This window comes from Phocoena phocoena, chromosome 14, assembly GCF_963924675.1.
Source record: "Phocoena phocoena chromosome 14, mPhoPho1.1, whole genome shotgun sequence".
Lineage (NCBI taxonomy): Eukaryota > Metazoa > Chordata > Mammalia > Artiodactyla > Phocoenidae > Phocoena > Phocoena phocoena.
Window position 1 is genome coordinate 69,005,401 of NC_089232.1, and position 16,455 is coordinate 69,021,855.

The window sequence follows — 16,455 nt, forward strand, 5'->3', positions numbered from 1 at the left end:
TTCACCAGGACTCTGCCAGCCACTGCGCAGTTAACTGTGGTTTCTGGGATGTGTGACGCAGAACTTATTTTCACCCAACTTGGACCCAACCCAGACGTTCTTGACCCCTGAAACCTTGATAGACCTGCTGTTAGGCCAGCCTGATTTACTCAACTTTTAATGTGGAGGAGTGTTCGTAATCTGATAATTTGTCAATTTTTTTTCAGGTTAAAAAACGCCCAATCGTCTTTGCCCCTTCATAACTTCTCAGCTAATTCAATGGTCCTCAGTTCCCGCTCGGTCCGCATGATCTCCCCAGTGGCTGGTGGTTGGCTACTCCGTCTTTCCAGCATCTCCTGTAGGTTGCACTTAATCCTGCTGCTTCTGCCCTGGGCAGCTGAGGTGGTCCTGTCCTTTATTTCCCTGCTCAGCAGCTGGCCCCTAGCTGTGTTGGGGGAGGGGGCTCCTCTCCAAACCTGAGGCTGGGGAGGCAGAGCCCCAAAGAGGGGAAGTGCTCCCAGCAGCCAGTCTGGGGGTGGGGGAGTAGGAAATCCAGGCTCAACCAAGAGGAGATAGATCTTCACTCCTGGGGTTTCTCATCATCAAATCAAGAACTGTGGTGGTTCCTTTGGAAGCCACTTGCCAGCCAGGTCATGGGACCTATGCTTGGTTGCAAGTCTAGTGGGATGGGGGGGGCGGGCAGTCAGTCTGCACAGTGGTGACAGGGTGTGGCATGGGGGTACAGGGAATCCTGGGCTCCTGGGTGCCTGGAACAGTCACGCTTCTTGGTGGAGCTCGAGGAGGTGGGCGGGGACTGGGGGTTTAGAGTCCCGAGAGCAGGGGGCAAGCAGGGGGCCACGGGTGTGCCCTGGTTACACAGTAGGAGCCTCAGGAGCGCTTTGTCTTCAGGTGGAATGCGGGGCCGGACCCTGAACCCTCGGACCATTTACCCAGTGTTGCCGAAACTCGTTGCCCTCCTGCCCACGTCCTGTCAGAAGCGACTTCACTGCGAAACCCACAGCCAGGTAGCACGTCTGTTGTCAGATCGCCCCTCCCTTCCCTCTCAGGCTACTGCCGGGCCTCCTGGGTTCCTGTGTCTCCCTTTTCTTTCTCCTCCCAGCCCCCCTTTCTCTGATGATCGGCCTGGGCTGGACTGTCCTGCAGCAGCTGCCTGGCCCCTTCCCACAGGGGAGCGGGGGCTTGGTGGGCAGAAGGGTCTCGGCCCCGAGAGGCCGCAGCTGCTGGCCTTTCGTCTCCGTTCTCCCAGCCCCATACTCATCCCCGGGCCTGCTCCTCGTCGGCCTCCTTTCTAGCCAGGATCAAAGCAGGGTCACCTTTCCTGTGAGAGAAAGGGGAGGTTCCTTCACCTTCCTTTGCCTCACGTTCACCCCACCCACTCCCTTTGCTCTGTGTTCCCCAGGATCTCTCTGTGGACACGGCTGTGTTTCCGGAGAAGGTGAGCAATGGGATGCTGAGGGGCAGCAGAGACAAGGAGGCCGTGGATGTGCCTGAGGAAGGCCCAGCCCACCAGGGGATCAGCCCCACCTTCATCGTTCAGGAGACCTCACTGTGATCTGGACTCGGGACAGTCTGTCCACATTCTGCCAGGCACACACCCCCCCCCCCCAACCATAAGCCCCTTGTCTCTCGAAGGCCAAGACCGAATCATTGTGTCTGCCCCAGGCAGAGGGTACAGCTGTCACGTACAGGGTCACGGGGATGGGGTAAGAGCTTTTCTTGACCTTCACCAATCTATTCTCGGGCAGAGATTCTAAGAATTTTTGGTCTCAAGATCCCTTTACGTTCTTAAAAAAGTAGGGCTCTGAAAAGCTTTTGCTTATGTGGGTAATTGCTATTGATATTTACCATATTAGAAATTAAAATAGACTTAAAAATATTTATTTAAAAATAACATTAATTAACCCACTATATGTGAATATAGATATCATTTTTATGAAAAATAATTATTTTCCATATTGGAAAATATTTAGTGAGAAGAGTGGCATTGGTTTACATTTTTGCAAATACCTTTAATGTCTGTTGTAATCGAGAGCTGGACTCTCCTATCTGCTTCTACATTCCATCTGTTGTTGCAATATCACATGTCATATGGCTTCTGGAAAATTCCATTACACTCATGAGAGAATAGGAGTGAAAAAAAGACAAATCACATCTTGTGTTATGAAAATAATTTTGGCTACTTAGGGCACTGAATGGGTCTCAGGGACCCCCCAGGGTTCCCGGACCACACTTTGCATATCTCTGATCAAGAGCAAAACTTTTCCTGTAAAGGGCCAGAGTTCCTCCACAGGAACTCTGTAAATATTTTGTGCTTTACTGTCTGTCGCAGCTATTCGACTCTGCCTTGTATCAGGAAAGTAGCCATAGATCATATGTAAACAAATAGGTGTGAGTCTTTTCCCATAAAAACTTATTTAAAAAATCGGGGGCTGGATTTGGCCCACTGGCTATAGTTTGCCAACCCCTGATCTCGAATACCAAGATTGCAGGGACTCTGGGTTTAGGGCTTAGGCCACAAAGGGGAGAGGACAGTGCCATCTGACTCATCCTAGCCAGGCTCCTTCCAGAGGAAGCGAAAGGGAATTTCTCAGACAAGGCTAGATTTTTCTATTTCAAATGACTCTAGTTCTCAATTTAGTGAAATCTGCAGTCTCCACCTTAATACTTAGATATCCCTGGGCCAGCTCTGCTTCTCCCAAAGTGCATCGAAGCCTCTCCCCTGTAATTCTGCTGCCTCTCAGAAAGCACACGTATATCCAGCCCCAGGGAGGTTGTCCCGGCCATCACTGCCTCACCCCCACCTAGAGTCACAGGTACCTGGGGATGGAGCAGACGGTACAAGACGCTCACGTGGACCAATCAGCCCTCTCACTCCCGAGCCAGGCCACCTGAGCGTCATTTTGTCGTCCAGCCTCCTGTTTCCTTTTGGAGCTTCTTTCCTACATACCCCTGTTCCCAGGGTCTCCCAGTGAGCGGGTATTTTTCTTCCTCTGCTACAGAGGAAAAGGACGTTACTCCTGATTCTGGTTCATTTGTGGGTCGAAGTCTCCACCCTGACATTTCCTCTGGTTATTCCCATTCATCCCCTGGTCCTTTCCTCGGCTCTGCCTGCCCCCTGGCAGTCCTTTCGCTTCCTGACCTGACTGTGCTGGGTGCTGTCCGGCTGGAGGAGACGGTCTCTGGACCCCTTGGGGACGGTCCAGAACACTAAGGATATGCCTGGAAAGATCCCGAGACAGACTTAGAAACTTGTAATGATGGTACTTGCCCTCCCCCGGCCCCCCACCAGCTGCATCCTTCTTTGGCTCTCCTTGTCTTTTCTACCAGGTAATGTGGTCCCCCCTCTCCCAAAGGGTCTGGCATTACTAGGCAGAGGCTGGAGTCTGAGCGGCGCGGATGGAGCACGCTCCCAAACCTGATTTATCGGGAGAAGCTCCGTGCTGTGGTGGGGGCCCCAATGCGCACCCAAAGCCAGCTTTCCCAGCTTCATCCCCAGAGAGAGACTGTGTGCTACCAGCTCATGAGGGAACTCATGCGTTCCTCTTCTGACCACATTCAATTTCAACAAGGAAGATACTGCTTTTTGGCTTTAAACGTAGAACATTCGAGCTGGACTTTTATGGTCTTGCGAAGAACACTGTGCTAGTGCCCACCCACACCTGGTCTCGGCCTTGCCTGGCCCCGTCCAGCGGCCCAGAAGCAGCTCTGCACAAGCTCTCCGGGTTGCTCAGCAGCGACTTGGTAGATTTATGAGTTTGGCCTTGGCTGAGGCCTTCTCGCCATGGCTCCCAGCCACAGTCCAGCTGCTCTCCCACATCTCATGCTGCCGCGGCTGGGACGTTCTGTGTCTGCTTTTGTGCCTCCACACCGATTTGCTGAGCCACCCCCTCAGCCCCCTTTCCCCTGCTGTCCTGGCCAGCCCTGTGGAGGAATAGCAGTTCCCCACACCAGAGCTCAGACCCCCGGCCACGCCCAGTCGGCCAGAACCTCATTCGTTCTCATGATGGCAGTGGTGGCGTCTGTCTAAGGCTACCCCTGCTGGGACTCTAGTTGGCCTGACCCGTGCCTTCCCACTCTGAGGCACTGAAGTTTAACAAAAAGATGGTTCCTTCTGTGTCTGGACTTTAGGTACCTGATCTGAAGCCACACCTGATCTGGAAAGTTACTTTCTGTATGTATAGACACTGATTTTTCCTCAAACTATTTCTACAAGGCCAGAGATAAATTCCATTAAAGCACTATCTGATTTCTGGCACCCCCATGGCGGGACTAAGGGAGAGCCTGGGAGGGCAGTGCCTGTGGGGAGGAGCTGGCCGGAGGGAGCTCGTTGTAGACAGATTGTAGAAATAACTCCTGAGCCAGTGGGGCCTTCGGCCAAAATCATACAAGGAACCCAGTGAACCCAGGCCTATCTTGTTTGTCCTGGAGGTTAGGTTTCTAATATAATGGAAGATTGTAATTATTATCCCCTGGAAAAGATACACGTTCTCCTTCTCAGGTCCTTCAAGGATGTAACTGAGTCTAGCAAAACCTTCAAACGCAAGGGCTTAAGGTGCTGCCTGGTTCAGTTAAGGTAGAGCTGCCTCTGGGATAAAATCTCAAACTAGGCAGCTAGGACTATGTAAAAGTTTCTCTGGATACTGGAATGTAAGCAATGTAAGCTTTATGGTTTAACCTGTAAGTATAACTCATAACAAGAGAAGAGTGGAAGGGTGCAGGGCCCAGAGAGGGAGAAAATGTAGTGATGAGGGGCAGCTGGAGAGACCACAATGCAGATACAAAATTCCTAAATTCCTGATGTTGGGTAAGCATCTTGCCGTGCAATAACAAAGTATGTTCTCTTCTTCAGTTTCCTCTCTACCTATGTGACCCCGGCCCAGCTCTGTCCACACTCACAGCTGCCGAGAGCCTGTCTGGCCCCTGGCTTTCCCATCGGCACCCGCAGCCCTCAGCCGCTACCTCTATGCACGTGCAGCAGTGCCTGTCTTCTTGCAAAATCTCCAGAGGGTTTGTGGGAACCTTAGGGGAGAAAAGCAAGGGACGGAGCCCTAACTCAGCTTCCAACTCAGTCAGACCCTTTCCTTGCCCACTTCCTTGTAACTGCCACAAGGGAGCCACTGGGGCATCACCCATGGGGGACAAGATGAGGATCTGCTCCCTGGTCCTCCTGAGTACTCTCTGTCACAGAGCTGCCCACGGCTCTGCCATGTCTGTGTGCTGGAACCTGGGAGTGGAGCCTGAACCAGATCGATGGGTGAGAGGCAGAATGAAGACAGGCAGGGCCTGGCAGAGAATCCAGGTCCCTAAGCTTGAGTCACAGTCCAGGAGAAAAGAGCGACTGTGATGATCACTTGTCACCAGGTGCCGGTGAGAGCGGCCTGGTGAGAAGAAGAGCGTCTGCCTCTCCAGAGACTTGGGTCCCGGTCTCTGCCTCCTTTGTTCTTTGGCCCGAGGCGACGGCTGTGGTGGAGTCAAGGCCAGAGCACCCCAGGCCTCCGGCGTAGAGACGCGATCGCATCGGCCACTTCTGCAAGACATGGGGAAGAGATGAGGGTCATGCTCACTGGCACGGCCCTCGTAGCCCTCGGCACCCCAGACCGGGCCTTCCCTAGCCTCCCTCCCCGAGACCCGTCCCCGCGACTGCTCCGATGATAGCGGTCCCAGGCTCACCGCCACTCATGGCCTCACAAATTCTCCTGACCACCTGAGCCTGGCTGAGAGAAAAGCAAGGGCCCCAAGAGGAGCCCCGGATGGTGGGGAGGGAGGCGGGCGGCAGAGATGGCAGCAGCCAGGGCCTGGGCAGTGGGGAGGGCAGCAGCGTGGGGCAAGGACAGGCTCTTCCTGACACTGAACAGTCCTGACCCTTTCTCTTGCCCAGTCCCAGCCGGGCGCAAGTGCTTGTGGCCCCAGATGTCAGCGCTGCCCCCTCCCCCTAAGCAGGGGACCTCCCAGGATTGTCCCTCCTTCCAGCAGGAGCGCGGCCAGTCCCAGAAAAGGCCAGGTTGACTTGGCTCTGAGGTCTGCCCTCCACTTGACAGCCCCCCACTTGGGGGCTGAGGGCCACTGCTGCTGGCTAGCTAACCCACCCCACCCAGCTGCCAGAGTGCTAGACCTAGCCGGGCTCTCATTTGTTCATTCTTCAACGTATTTACGCATCACCTGCTTCCTGCGAGGGTCTCACCGTGTCTGCCATCTTACAGCTGAGTAAGCAACTGTGCCACCCGGGGACACTGCACCAGGTGCCACCATTGGCATTTCAGAGTTGCCCCATCTGAAATGTCTCAAATTCTTGCATTTTAGTTGTATTTATGTGAAAGAAAAATATCTTAAGTTTCAAGACATTTCAGAACTAGGATGTTGAAGGAAGAGAGATGGTGAAGATTATCCTCCATAGAAATAAAGTTGCTGTCCTCAGAGGGCAAAGACGACCCTTCATAACAGCTACACTCCCAGTCAGCAACTTACAGCGTGCTCTACCCCACCCCCGGGGCCTGAACTGCATTCAGCCACTTAACCTACCTAAGCTTCAGTTTCCTCATCTGTAAAGTAATCTTCATTTGGTTCTTTTTCTTTTTTAATTTTCTTTTTTTTAATCCTCATTTGGTTCTTGTGTGGATTAAAAGATAAAACTGCACTAAAGCATTTAGCCTAGCTCTGGGCATAACTTTAGCCCCCAGATGATGTTAGCTGTTATTGCGATGATGATTACCGTTAGTCATACTTCTCCTTCATGATCTCATTTCATACCCTGGAAGCAAAGTCAGACTCATGTTATCTTCCCTTTCCGTATAATAAAACTGAGGTTCAGGAAAGGTAGGTGACAGTGTGGTAAGTGATGCATGCAGGAAGCCCTCCTTCCCCCTTTTCCAGCCCCTGCCACTCCCCCACCCAGCTTGGTTACTTCTAGAGTGATGCTTTCTTAGAGCTTTGTTCTCCAAAGGGGGATTCCTCCTGAGACAGAAGTCCAAAGGACACCAAGGCACTGTACAGTGGCATGGCACCCCTTGGAATCTAGGAATCTCCTAGGTGTGTCTTCTTTCCCAGGCCCCAGCCCTGGAAACTACTCCCTTTTCTCCTCTACCACTAAGTGCCCCGGAGTCTTGGGGCCTCTAAGAATTTCCCTCCCCTTGGAGGAACCATATTCTCAAGAAGTCATTTCCAATCATCACTCCCACTGCATCCCATGAGAAACATTGCCATTCCAGTCCCAAGAGCCAGCCTCAGCTCCTCTTCCCACGAGAGAGCAGGAAGCAGCCGGCCCCAGCATCAGCTCTGCCGAGGGCAGGGGGACAAGTCCAGTATCCCCCATCCCGAACCCCCTTCCCCAAGGCCCCGGGCCCGTGACCTACCTTGAGAGGGTGCAAGTAGCGGAGTCCACGCAGGAAGGGTGGCCAGGCGGGGCCAGGCATCTCGTGGCCAAGTGTGCGGGTGAGGTGGGCTATGTAGCTGGTGGCCAGCACCAGCACGTCCAGCTTGGACAGCTTGGTGTCGGGAGGCACGGCAGGCAGAGCGGCCTGCAGGGCCAGGAAGGCCTGGCGCAGGGTCCTCACCCGGCTCCGCTCCCGAGCGGCATTCTCAGGACTGGCTTCACTCTGCACAGAGGACCCCAGGTGAGTGGGGCTGACCGGACGCCCGTTGCCCCTGGTTGCTAAGAGCATCCTAGGGCAAGGTCTCCTGCCAGAGTGGTAGCATGCCAAACAACAGGGACCCCAGGGCCTCGTCCCCTCTTTGTCTGCTCTCAGCCTGGCCCCGCTTTATGGCAGAGGAAATGGAGAGAAGACCTCATCTGGGCTCAGAACTGAGTCCTGTACTCTTTCCCACCCTCCACTGTGCCTCCGCCTGGCCCTTGCTGCATGCACACCTAAGTCTGAATCCTGCTTATCAGGATGCCCTGGGCCCACAGGGAGCACACAGCCCTGTCCTGCTCTGTAGGGCTGACCCTAGGCCCAGCCAGGTCCTGAGATGTAGAGGCAACTGTGGTAAAGAGGAAAGGACACCAAAGCGTGCTGGCACTGTCGCTGACGGCTGCTCTGGGACCTTGGGAAACATGACACTTCTCCGGGCCTCAGTTTCCTTGAGACAAGTGAGTTGGGCCAGCTCTCTGAGCCACGCTCTGGTTAAGACCCGCTCTGACTTCCCCAACCGCCCAAGCATGGAGCCTTGAAGCGGAAGTTGGCCAATGTCCCCTCTCTTGGGCAGGACAGTAACCATGAGCGAGGCTCTGCCATGTGACGTTGCAGCCCCTCCCATGCCTGCCTCTCCCAGCTACCTCTTCAGGTCCCGGCTTTCTTACCCGGCCACGAGCCAGCCTCCTGGCGCCGGCCCCTCGAGGGCTTGGGGCAGCCCTGCTCCATCTTGGGTTGCTCCAGCTGGTCTCTTCCCACAGGTCCTGCCCTGTCCTGCTCAGGCGGCTCCTCTTCCTGTCAGTGCCTGCCAGCGACCTCGGTGTGGCCTTGGCCGGGCTCTTGCCTACTCCTGGCATGGCCAGTGCCCCTCTGGCCTCTCTCTGTGACATGCCACACCCCTGAGGTATGCTGCTGCAGCCCCCAGGACCGGAACACAGGGCCTGAGGAAGCCCTTGGGCTCACGCTAGCGGGGCAGGCTGGTCATCCAGACGGCGACGGCTATATCTGAGGAAGCGAGCGCCAACTCAGTCCTGCTCCGCTCCTTGCTCTGGGAAAACCGCCCACCCGGCACAGCCCCCGCGAAAAGCCTCCTGACTGCCTCCCAACCGGCTGAGGGAGGGGGTGCTGGATGCGGGGAGTGGCCAGGCCCTGGGAGGAGGCCCCTGCTGTAGAGGGCAGGAGGCCGGTGGGAAGGGAGCTCCCTTCCCGGATCCCGGCCTGACCCTGACTGTGGTCCTGGGATAGACCTGCAGCTTCTGCTTTGGGGCTTAAGTCCATGGAAGGGCCCTGAACTCCCTTCCCTGTGCCAGAAGCCTGGCTGTGCTCATCCCTGAAAGGACCTTTCCTCCCCTTGCCAGTGAAAACGACCTTCCAGCCAGAGGGCGCTACTCCCCATACCCCAAACATGCCTCTTATTTCCACCTCAGTGCTTTTACTTTTCCCTTTTTGTCCCCCTGGAATACCTCCCTCCAGCTGTGCCCCGGGAAAAGCTGCCCATCCTTTGGGTTATGTCCAAAGGATTTGTGAGGATTTCTTCCAACCCCACAGAACCCAGAGCCCACGTCTCCCTGTTTTATTGGTACCCCATTCTACGCACAACCACACCCTGGCTAGCTTCCTAAGAGTTCAGTGTTCTAGATCAGTACATGCCAAGCACTGTGGTAAGTACTTTACATGTATTATCTTATTTCTCAGATCAACGTCTTAAGAAAAAAAGACTCTTACATCATCATTTTGCAGATGGGAACGCTGAGGTATCAGGAGGTGAAATAACTTGCCCGGTGCCAAACATCTAGTAAGTGATGGCGGTGGACGAAAGCCCAGGCAGTCAGTGAGACATGGAAGGCTGCTCCTCACCCTACACCGTTCTGCCTTGGGTGGGTTACTCACATGTCTGTTCCCCTGCTAGGCGCGAGGTCTTTGAAGGCAAGGACCAGGATGTTTACTGAGCTGCATGAGATCCTCCATTCTGCTAGCTAGGAGGAGGCAGGCCGAAGGAATAGCAAGCCTGCCACAGTCGGCCCTGCCTGCCCTCAGGTTACCACCCCTGCCTGCAGCAGAGTCATTGCACGTCCCTCATCCCCCAGTCTTGAACTCCAGAGGAGACAGAATAAGTAAAGGGAAAGTGCAGAGAGGACAGAGGAACAAAGGTGGATGTACAGAGACAGACATTCAGCCAACCAGAGAGAAAGGAAAACAGAAGAGAAGTAAAATTCACTTGAATGTCCATTGATAAGGAAGTGATTAAATAGATTTTGCTATATCCGTTCTGTGGAATGATATGCAGTAATAAGAAGAAGCAGACATCTGTATAGTGACATGGGAAAACTCTCCAAGATGCACAGTGAAGTGAAAAAACCTAGTTGTAGATGACTATGTATAATAAGATCCCAGCCAGGATTTTAAAAGAAGACACCAAAAAACAAAAGCTATAAGTATCAAGGTTTAGGGACTTCCCTGGCGGACTCCCTTCTGCCAGTCCTCCCTTCCAGTTTAGGACTCTGCCATTGACTGCAGGGACACAGGTTTGATCCCTGGCTGGGGAACTAAAATCCCGCATGCCTCATGGCGTGGCCAAAAAAAAGAGTATAAAGGTTTTTGTGCTTATGTGAATATATAGAAAGGAGACGGAAAAGATGCACCCTGAGTTACTTTTTTTTTTTAACTCCAGATGCAGAGAATTCAGTGCACACTGTCATCTTTGGTCCACGCAGGGCCTCTTGTTAGCCTTCCTCTCTCCCTCCTTCCCCCCCCCCCCCTTCCGTCTGTTCCCTTTTATCCTATTCCCTATCATAGGCAGCCATTCCAAACTGTTTAATGTATATTCTTTCGTTTAATGTCTACTTTTTGTGGTGGTTTTAAACTATGTACACAAATTCTTTGACACTCCTCCCTTCAAAAGGTGGAGCATACCAGATGGCTTCGCAGGCAAATTCTATCGAACATTTAGAGAAGAGCTACCACCTATCCTCTCAAACTCTTCCAAAATACAGCAGAGGGAGGAACACTCCAAAACTCATTCTATGAGGCCACCATCACCCTGATACCAAAACCAGACAAGGATGTCACAAAGAAAGAAAACTACAGGCCAATATCTCTGAAGAAAGTAGATGCAAAAATCCTCAACAAAATACTAGCAAACAGAATCCAACAGCACGTTAAAAGGATCATACACCATGATCAAGTGGGGTTTATCCCGGGAATGCAAGGATTCTTCAATATACGCAAATCAATCAATGTGATAAACCATATTAACAAACTGAAGGAGAAAAACCATATGATCATCTCAATAGATGTGGAAAAAGCTTTTGACAAAATTCAACACCCATTTATGATAAAAACCCTCCAGAAAGTAAGCACAGAGGGAACTTACCTCAACATAATAAAGGCCATATATGACAAACCCACAGCCAACATCGTTCTCAATGGTGAAAAACTGAAACCATTTTCTCTAAGATCAGGAGCAAGACAAAGTTGTCCACTCTCACCACTATTATTCAACATGGTTTTGGGAGTTTTAGCCACAGCAATCAGAGAAGAAAAAGAAATAAAATGAATCCAAATCGGAAAAGAAGTAGTAAAGCTGTCACTGTTTGCAGATGACATGATACTCTACATAGAGAATCCTAAAGATGCTACCAGAAAACTACTAGAGCTAATCAATGAATTTGGTAAAGTAGCAGGATCCAAAATTAATGCACAGAAATCTCTTGCATTCCTATACACTAATGATGAAAAATCTGAAAGAGAAATTAAGGAAACACTTCCAGTTACCATTGCAACAAAAAGAATAAAATACCTAGGAATGAACCTATCTAAGGAGATAAAAGACCTGTATGCAGAAAACTATACACAGATGAAAGAAATTAAAGATGATACAAACAGATGGAGAGATATACCATGCTCTTGGATTGGAAGAATCAACATTGTGAAAATGACTATGCTACCCAAAGCAATCTACAGATTCAGTGCAATCCCTATCAAACTACTAATGGCATTTTTCACAGAACTAGAACAAAAAATTTCACAATTTGTATGGAAACACAAAAGACTCCAAATAGCCAAAGCAGTCTTGAGGGAAAAAATCGGAGCAGGAGGAATCAGGTTCCCAGACTTCAGACTATACTACAAAGCTACAGTAATCAAGACAGAATGGTCCTGGCACAAAAACAGAATTATAGACTAATGGAACAGGATAGAAAGCCCAGAGATAAACCCACACACATATGGTCACCTTATTTTTGATAAGGTGAGAGAGAGGCAAGAATATACAATGGAGAAAAAGACAGCCTCTTCAATAAGTAGTGCTGGGAAAACTGGACAGTTACATGTAAAAGAATGAAATTAGAACACCTCCTAACACCATACACAAAAATAAACTCAAAATGGATTAAAGACCTAAATGTGAGGCCAGACACTATAAAACTCTTAGAGGAAAACATAGGCAGAACACTCTATGACATAAATCACAGCAAGATCCTTTTGGATCCACCTCCTAGAGAAATGGAAATAAAAACAAAAAAACAAATGGGACCTAATGAAACTTAAAAGCTTTTGCACAGCAAAGGAAACCATAAACAAGATGAAAATACAACCCTCAGAATGGGAGAAAATATTTGCAAATGAAGCAACTGACAAAGAATTAATCTCCAAAACTTACAAGCAGCTCATGCAGCTCAATATCAAAAAACAAACAACCCAATCCAAAAATGGGCAGAAGACCTAAATAGACATTTCTCCAAAGAAGATATACAGGTTGCCAACAAACACATGAAGGGATGCTCAACATCACTAATCATTAGAGAAATGTAAATCAAAATTACAATGAGGTATCACCTCACACCAGTCAGAATGGCCATCACCAAAAAATTTACAAACAATGAATGCTGGAGAGGGTGTGGAGAAAAGGGAACACTCTTGCACTGTTGGTGGGAATGTAAATTGATACAGCCACTATGGAGAACAGTATGGAGGTTCCTTAAAAAACTACAAATAGAACTACCCTATGACCCAGCAATCCCACTACTGGGCATGTACCCTGAGAAAACCATAATTCAAAAAGAGTCATGTACCACAATGTTCATTGCAGCTCTATTTACAATAGCCAGGACATGGAAGCAACCTAAGTGTCCATCGATAGATGAATGGATAAAGAAGATGTGGCACATATATACAATGGCATATTACTCAGCCGTAAAAATAAACGAAATTGAGTTATTTGTAGTGAGGTAGATGGACCTAGAGTCTGTCATGCAGAATGAAGTAAGTCAGAAAGAGAAAAACAAATACCGTATGCTAACACATATATATGGAATCTAAAAAAAAGAAAAAAGAAAAAAATGAAGAACCTAGGGGCAGGACAGGAATAAAGACGCAGACGTAGAGAATGGACTTGAGGGCACAGGGAGGGGGAAGGGTAAGCTGGGACGAAGTGAGAGAGTGGCATGGACATATATACACTACCAAACGTAAAATAGATAGCTAGTGGGAAGCAGCTGCATAGCACAGGGAGATCAGCTCGGTGCTTTGTGACCACCTTGATGGGTGGGATAGGGAAGGTGGGAGGGAGACGCAAGAGGGAGGAGATATGGGGATATATGTGTATGTATAGCTGATTCACTTTGTTTTAAAGCAGAAACTAACACCACTGTAAAGCAATTATACCCCAATAAAAATTAAAAAAAAAAAAAGGTGGAGCATAATCCTCCTCCCCGTGAGTGTGGGCTGGACCTAGGGACTTGCTTCTAACAGGTAGCACGTGGCAGAAATGTCAGTGCGTTACTTGAGAAACTAGGTTATAAAAGACACTGCAGCTTCCTCCTTGCTCTCTCTGGGATCGCTCCCTCTGGGGGAAGCCAGCCGTTAAGTCATGAAGATACTCAAGCAGCCCTGAAGAGAGGCCCAAGTGGTGAGGAACTCAAGCTTATCAACCACACCAGCACTAACTAGCAACCATGTGTGTATGTGTACCACCTCAAAAATGGGCCTTCCAGCAGCAGTTCAGCGTTTAGACGACTGCAGTCCTGACCAACAGTTTGCGTGCAACCCATGAGAGGCCCTGAGCCAGAGTCAACCAGCTAAGCTGCTCTAACCTGTAGAATTCCTGATCCACAGAAGCCATGTGAGATAATACATGCTGATTGCTGTTTAAGTTTGGGGGTAATCTGGTAAGCAGCCATAGATAACTAATGCAATGCATGTCGTTGAACCATGTGCATTGTTGCGTGAATGGATTTAAAAATCATTAAAATGATAATGCATTTATATTGCAAATATGTAATACAATACTACTTATGTCTCAGATCACATTGTTACTTCTTCCATTCCATCCTATGTTTTTAAGTCCTTTGCTTCTAACTTGCTGCAGGATACTCCACAGTGTGCACCCATCACATTTTGACCACCCAGAGCCCCAGGGATGGACATCCAGATTGTTTCCAACTCCTTATCGCCCCAAACAATGCTGTCATGAATACCATCGCATACCTCCTTATGGATTCACGTCAGATTTTTAAAAACACACGTTCAGGAGCAGAATGCTGGGTACTCCCAGAGTGCCATCCAGAATGGCCACAGTGTCTGCACGTCCAGCAGCACTGCATGTGCCCTAGAGCCCCACATCTTCACCACTACCTAGTATTAACCAGATTCCTAGTTTTACAGTTGAATATCTGTAAAGGGCCATCTTATTTATAAGGGCTGTTTTAAATTGTCCTTACCTGACAACTGATGAATTCGAGCATCCCTTGTGTATGGAGCTTGGTAGAGATTCTGTTGTTTTCTCCATTTTGGGATACTGTTTTCCCAACATCATCTATGAAACAGTGCCTCCTCTCCCTGTTTTGTTGCAGCTCCCACTTTACCACATACTAAGTTCCCGTATTTATATATAGGTCAATTTCTGAGCTCTCTGCTCTGTTCTACTGATCTTTTTGTCTGTGGTTGAGCCAACATCACACTGCTTTATTATTATGACTCTGTAGCATGTCTTAATACTTGGCGAGATAAAACTCCTCTCTTAATGTTTATTTTTTCCAAGGTTGACTTAGTTATTTCTGGACCCTTATTTTTCTATATAGATTTTAGAGAAAGTTTGCTGAGTTTCTAAAAAATTCAACTGAAATTCTGATTGGGATTTCATTGAATCCATGGGTTAATTTGTGGAGGATCGTCACCTTTATACTTTGAAGTCAATCCTTCCAAAAACATGAAATATCTCTCATTTTATTTCAAACATCTTCTATATCCTTTATTAATTTTGTAGTTTACTCCGCAAATGTCTGTGTATTCTTTTTTTCTTTAATTTTATTGATGTATTGATTCAATAACAATTGATTCATTGTTGAGTTACGATGTTGTGTTAGTTTGGGTTGTACAGCAAAGTGATTCAGTTATACATATATATATATAACTATTCTTTTTCAGATTCTTTTCCATTATAAGTTATTACAAGATATTGAATACAGTTCCCTGTGCTATACAGTAGGTCCTTGTTGTTTATCTATTTTACATATAGCAGTGTGTATCCGTTATTCCCAAACTCCTAATTTATCTCTCCCTCCTTTTTCTGCTCTGGTACATAAGATTGTTTTCTACGTCTGTGAATCAATTTCTGTTTTGTAAATAAGTTCATTTGTATCATTTTTTAGATTCCACATATAAGTGATATCATGTGATACTTGTTTTTCTCTGTCTGACTTACTTCACTTAGTATGATCATCTGTGTGTTCTTGCTTAAGTGAAATAGTTTTGTTCAACTAAGTAGTTCATAGTTTTTGTTGCTTTTGAGAATGCTCTTATTCTTATTATATTTTCTAGCTGATTATGGCTGCTATACAGAAATATTATTACATTTTAAAAGTTTATCCTGAATCCAGCAACCTTGCTGAGCTTTCTTATTGGTCTTAATACTCTGTTGATTCCATTGGTTTTTCTAAGCAGATAAAATAATGACAATTTTATCTCTTCCTTTCCAATCTTTATACTTGATTTTTCATCATTCCTTAGAGGATCGACAAGTGCTTCCAATACTGTTAACCAGAAATAGTGACAGTGGGACTTTCCTCGTGGTGCAGTGGTTAAGAATCTGCCTGCCAATGCAGGGGACACGGGTTTGAGCCCAGGTCAGGGAAGATCCCACATGCTGCAGAGCAACTAAGCCCGTGAGCCACAACTACTGAGCCTGCGTGCCACAACTACTGAACCCCACGTGCCTAGAGCCCTTGCTCTGCAACAAGAGAAACCACCACAATGAGAAGCCTGCGCACCGCAACGAAGAGTAGCCCTTGCTCACCGCGACTAGAGGAAGCCCGCGTGCAGCAAGGAAGACCCAACACAGCCAAAAATAAAAAAGAAATAAATTTTTAAAAATAGTGATAGTGGACACCCTTTTCTTCTCCTAATCTTAAGTAGAATGTATCTATATTTCTTCATTAGACGTAATATTTGCTGTAGGTTTTTGACATATGACATTTACCAAGTTAGGGAAGTACTACCCTATTCCTCGTTTGCTAAGAGGTTTTTAAAATCATCAGTAAGTGTAGGTCTTTATCAAATCCTTTTCCTGCATAATCATGAATTAATTGTGATTTTTCTCCCTCAGCTTATTAATATGCTAAATGATGTCATTAGATTTTCTGATGATAAATCTTCCTTGAGTTCCTGTGAAAAAATCCCACCTGCATGTGATTCATTTTTTAAAAATACACTGTCTGACTCATTTAGTAAATACATTACTTAGAATTTTTACAGGTACTTCATAAGTGAAATGAGATTATAATTTTCTTTTCTTTAATTATCATTATTTGCATTTAGAGTCAAGGTTACACTA

The 16,455-nt window shown here is 48.1% G+C and overlaps 1 protein-coding gene across 1 annotated transcript; it reads right to left on the reverse strand.

The window, feature by feature from the left end:
• Positions 1-5,347: 5,347 nt before the first annotated feature.
• TCF23 (transcription factor 23) lies at positions 5,348-8,515 on the reverse strand. Its single transcript, XM_065891681.1, has 3 exons — positions 8,294-8,515; positions 7,350-7,592; positions 5,348-5,527 (listed from the first exon to the last, which is right to left on the reverse strand). The coding sequence occupies exons 1-3, from the start codon at positions 8,513-8,515 to the stop codon at positions 5,348-5,350; spliced, it is 645 nt and encodes a 214-aa protein (XP_065747753.1).
• Between the last annotated feature and the right edge of the window lie 7,940 nt (positions 8,516-16,455).

Coding starts and splice junctions, on each gene's coding strand:
- TCF23 (XM_065891681.1), bottom strand. CDS start 8,515: ATGTCACAGAGAGAGGCCAGAGGGGCACTGGCCATGCCAGGAGTAGGC. Junction 7,593..8,293: donor GGAGGCTGGCTCGTGGCCGG/GTAAGAAAGCCG, acceptor TCCTCTGTGCAG/AGTGAAGCCAGTCCTGAGAA. Junction 5,528..7,349: donor GCTACTTGCACCCTCTCAAG/GTAGGTCACGGG, acceptor CATGTCTTGCAG/AAGTGGCCGATGCGATCGCG.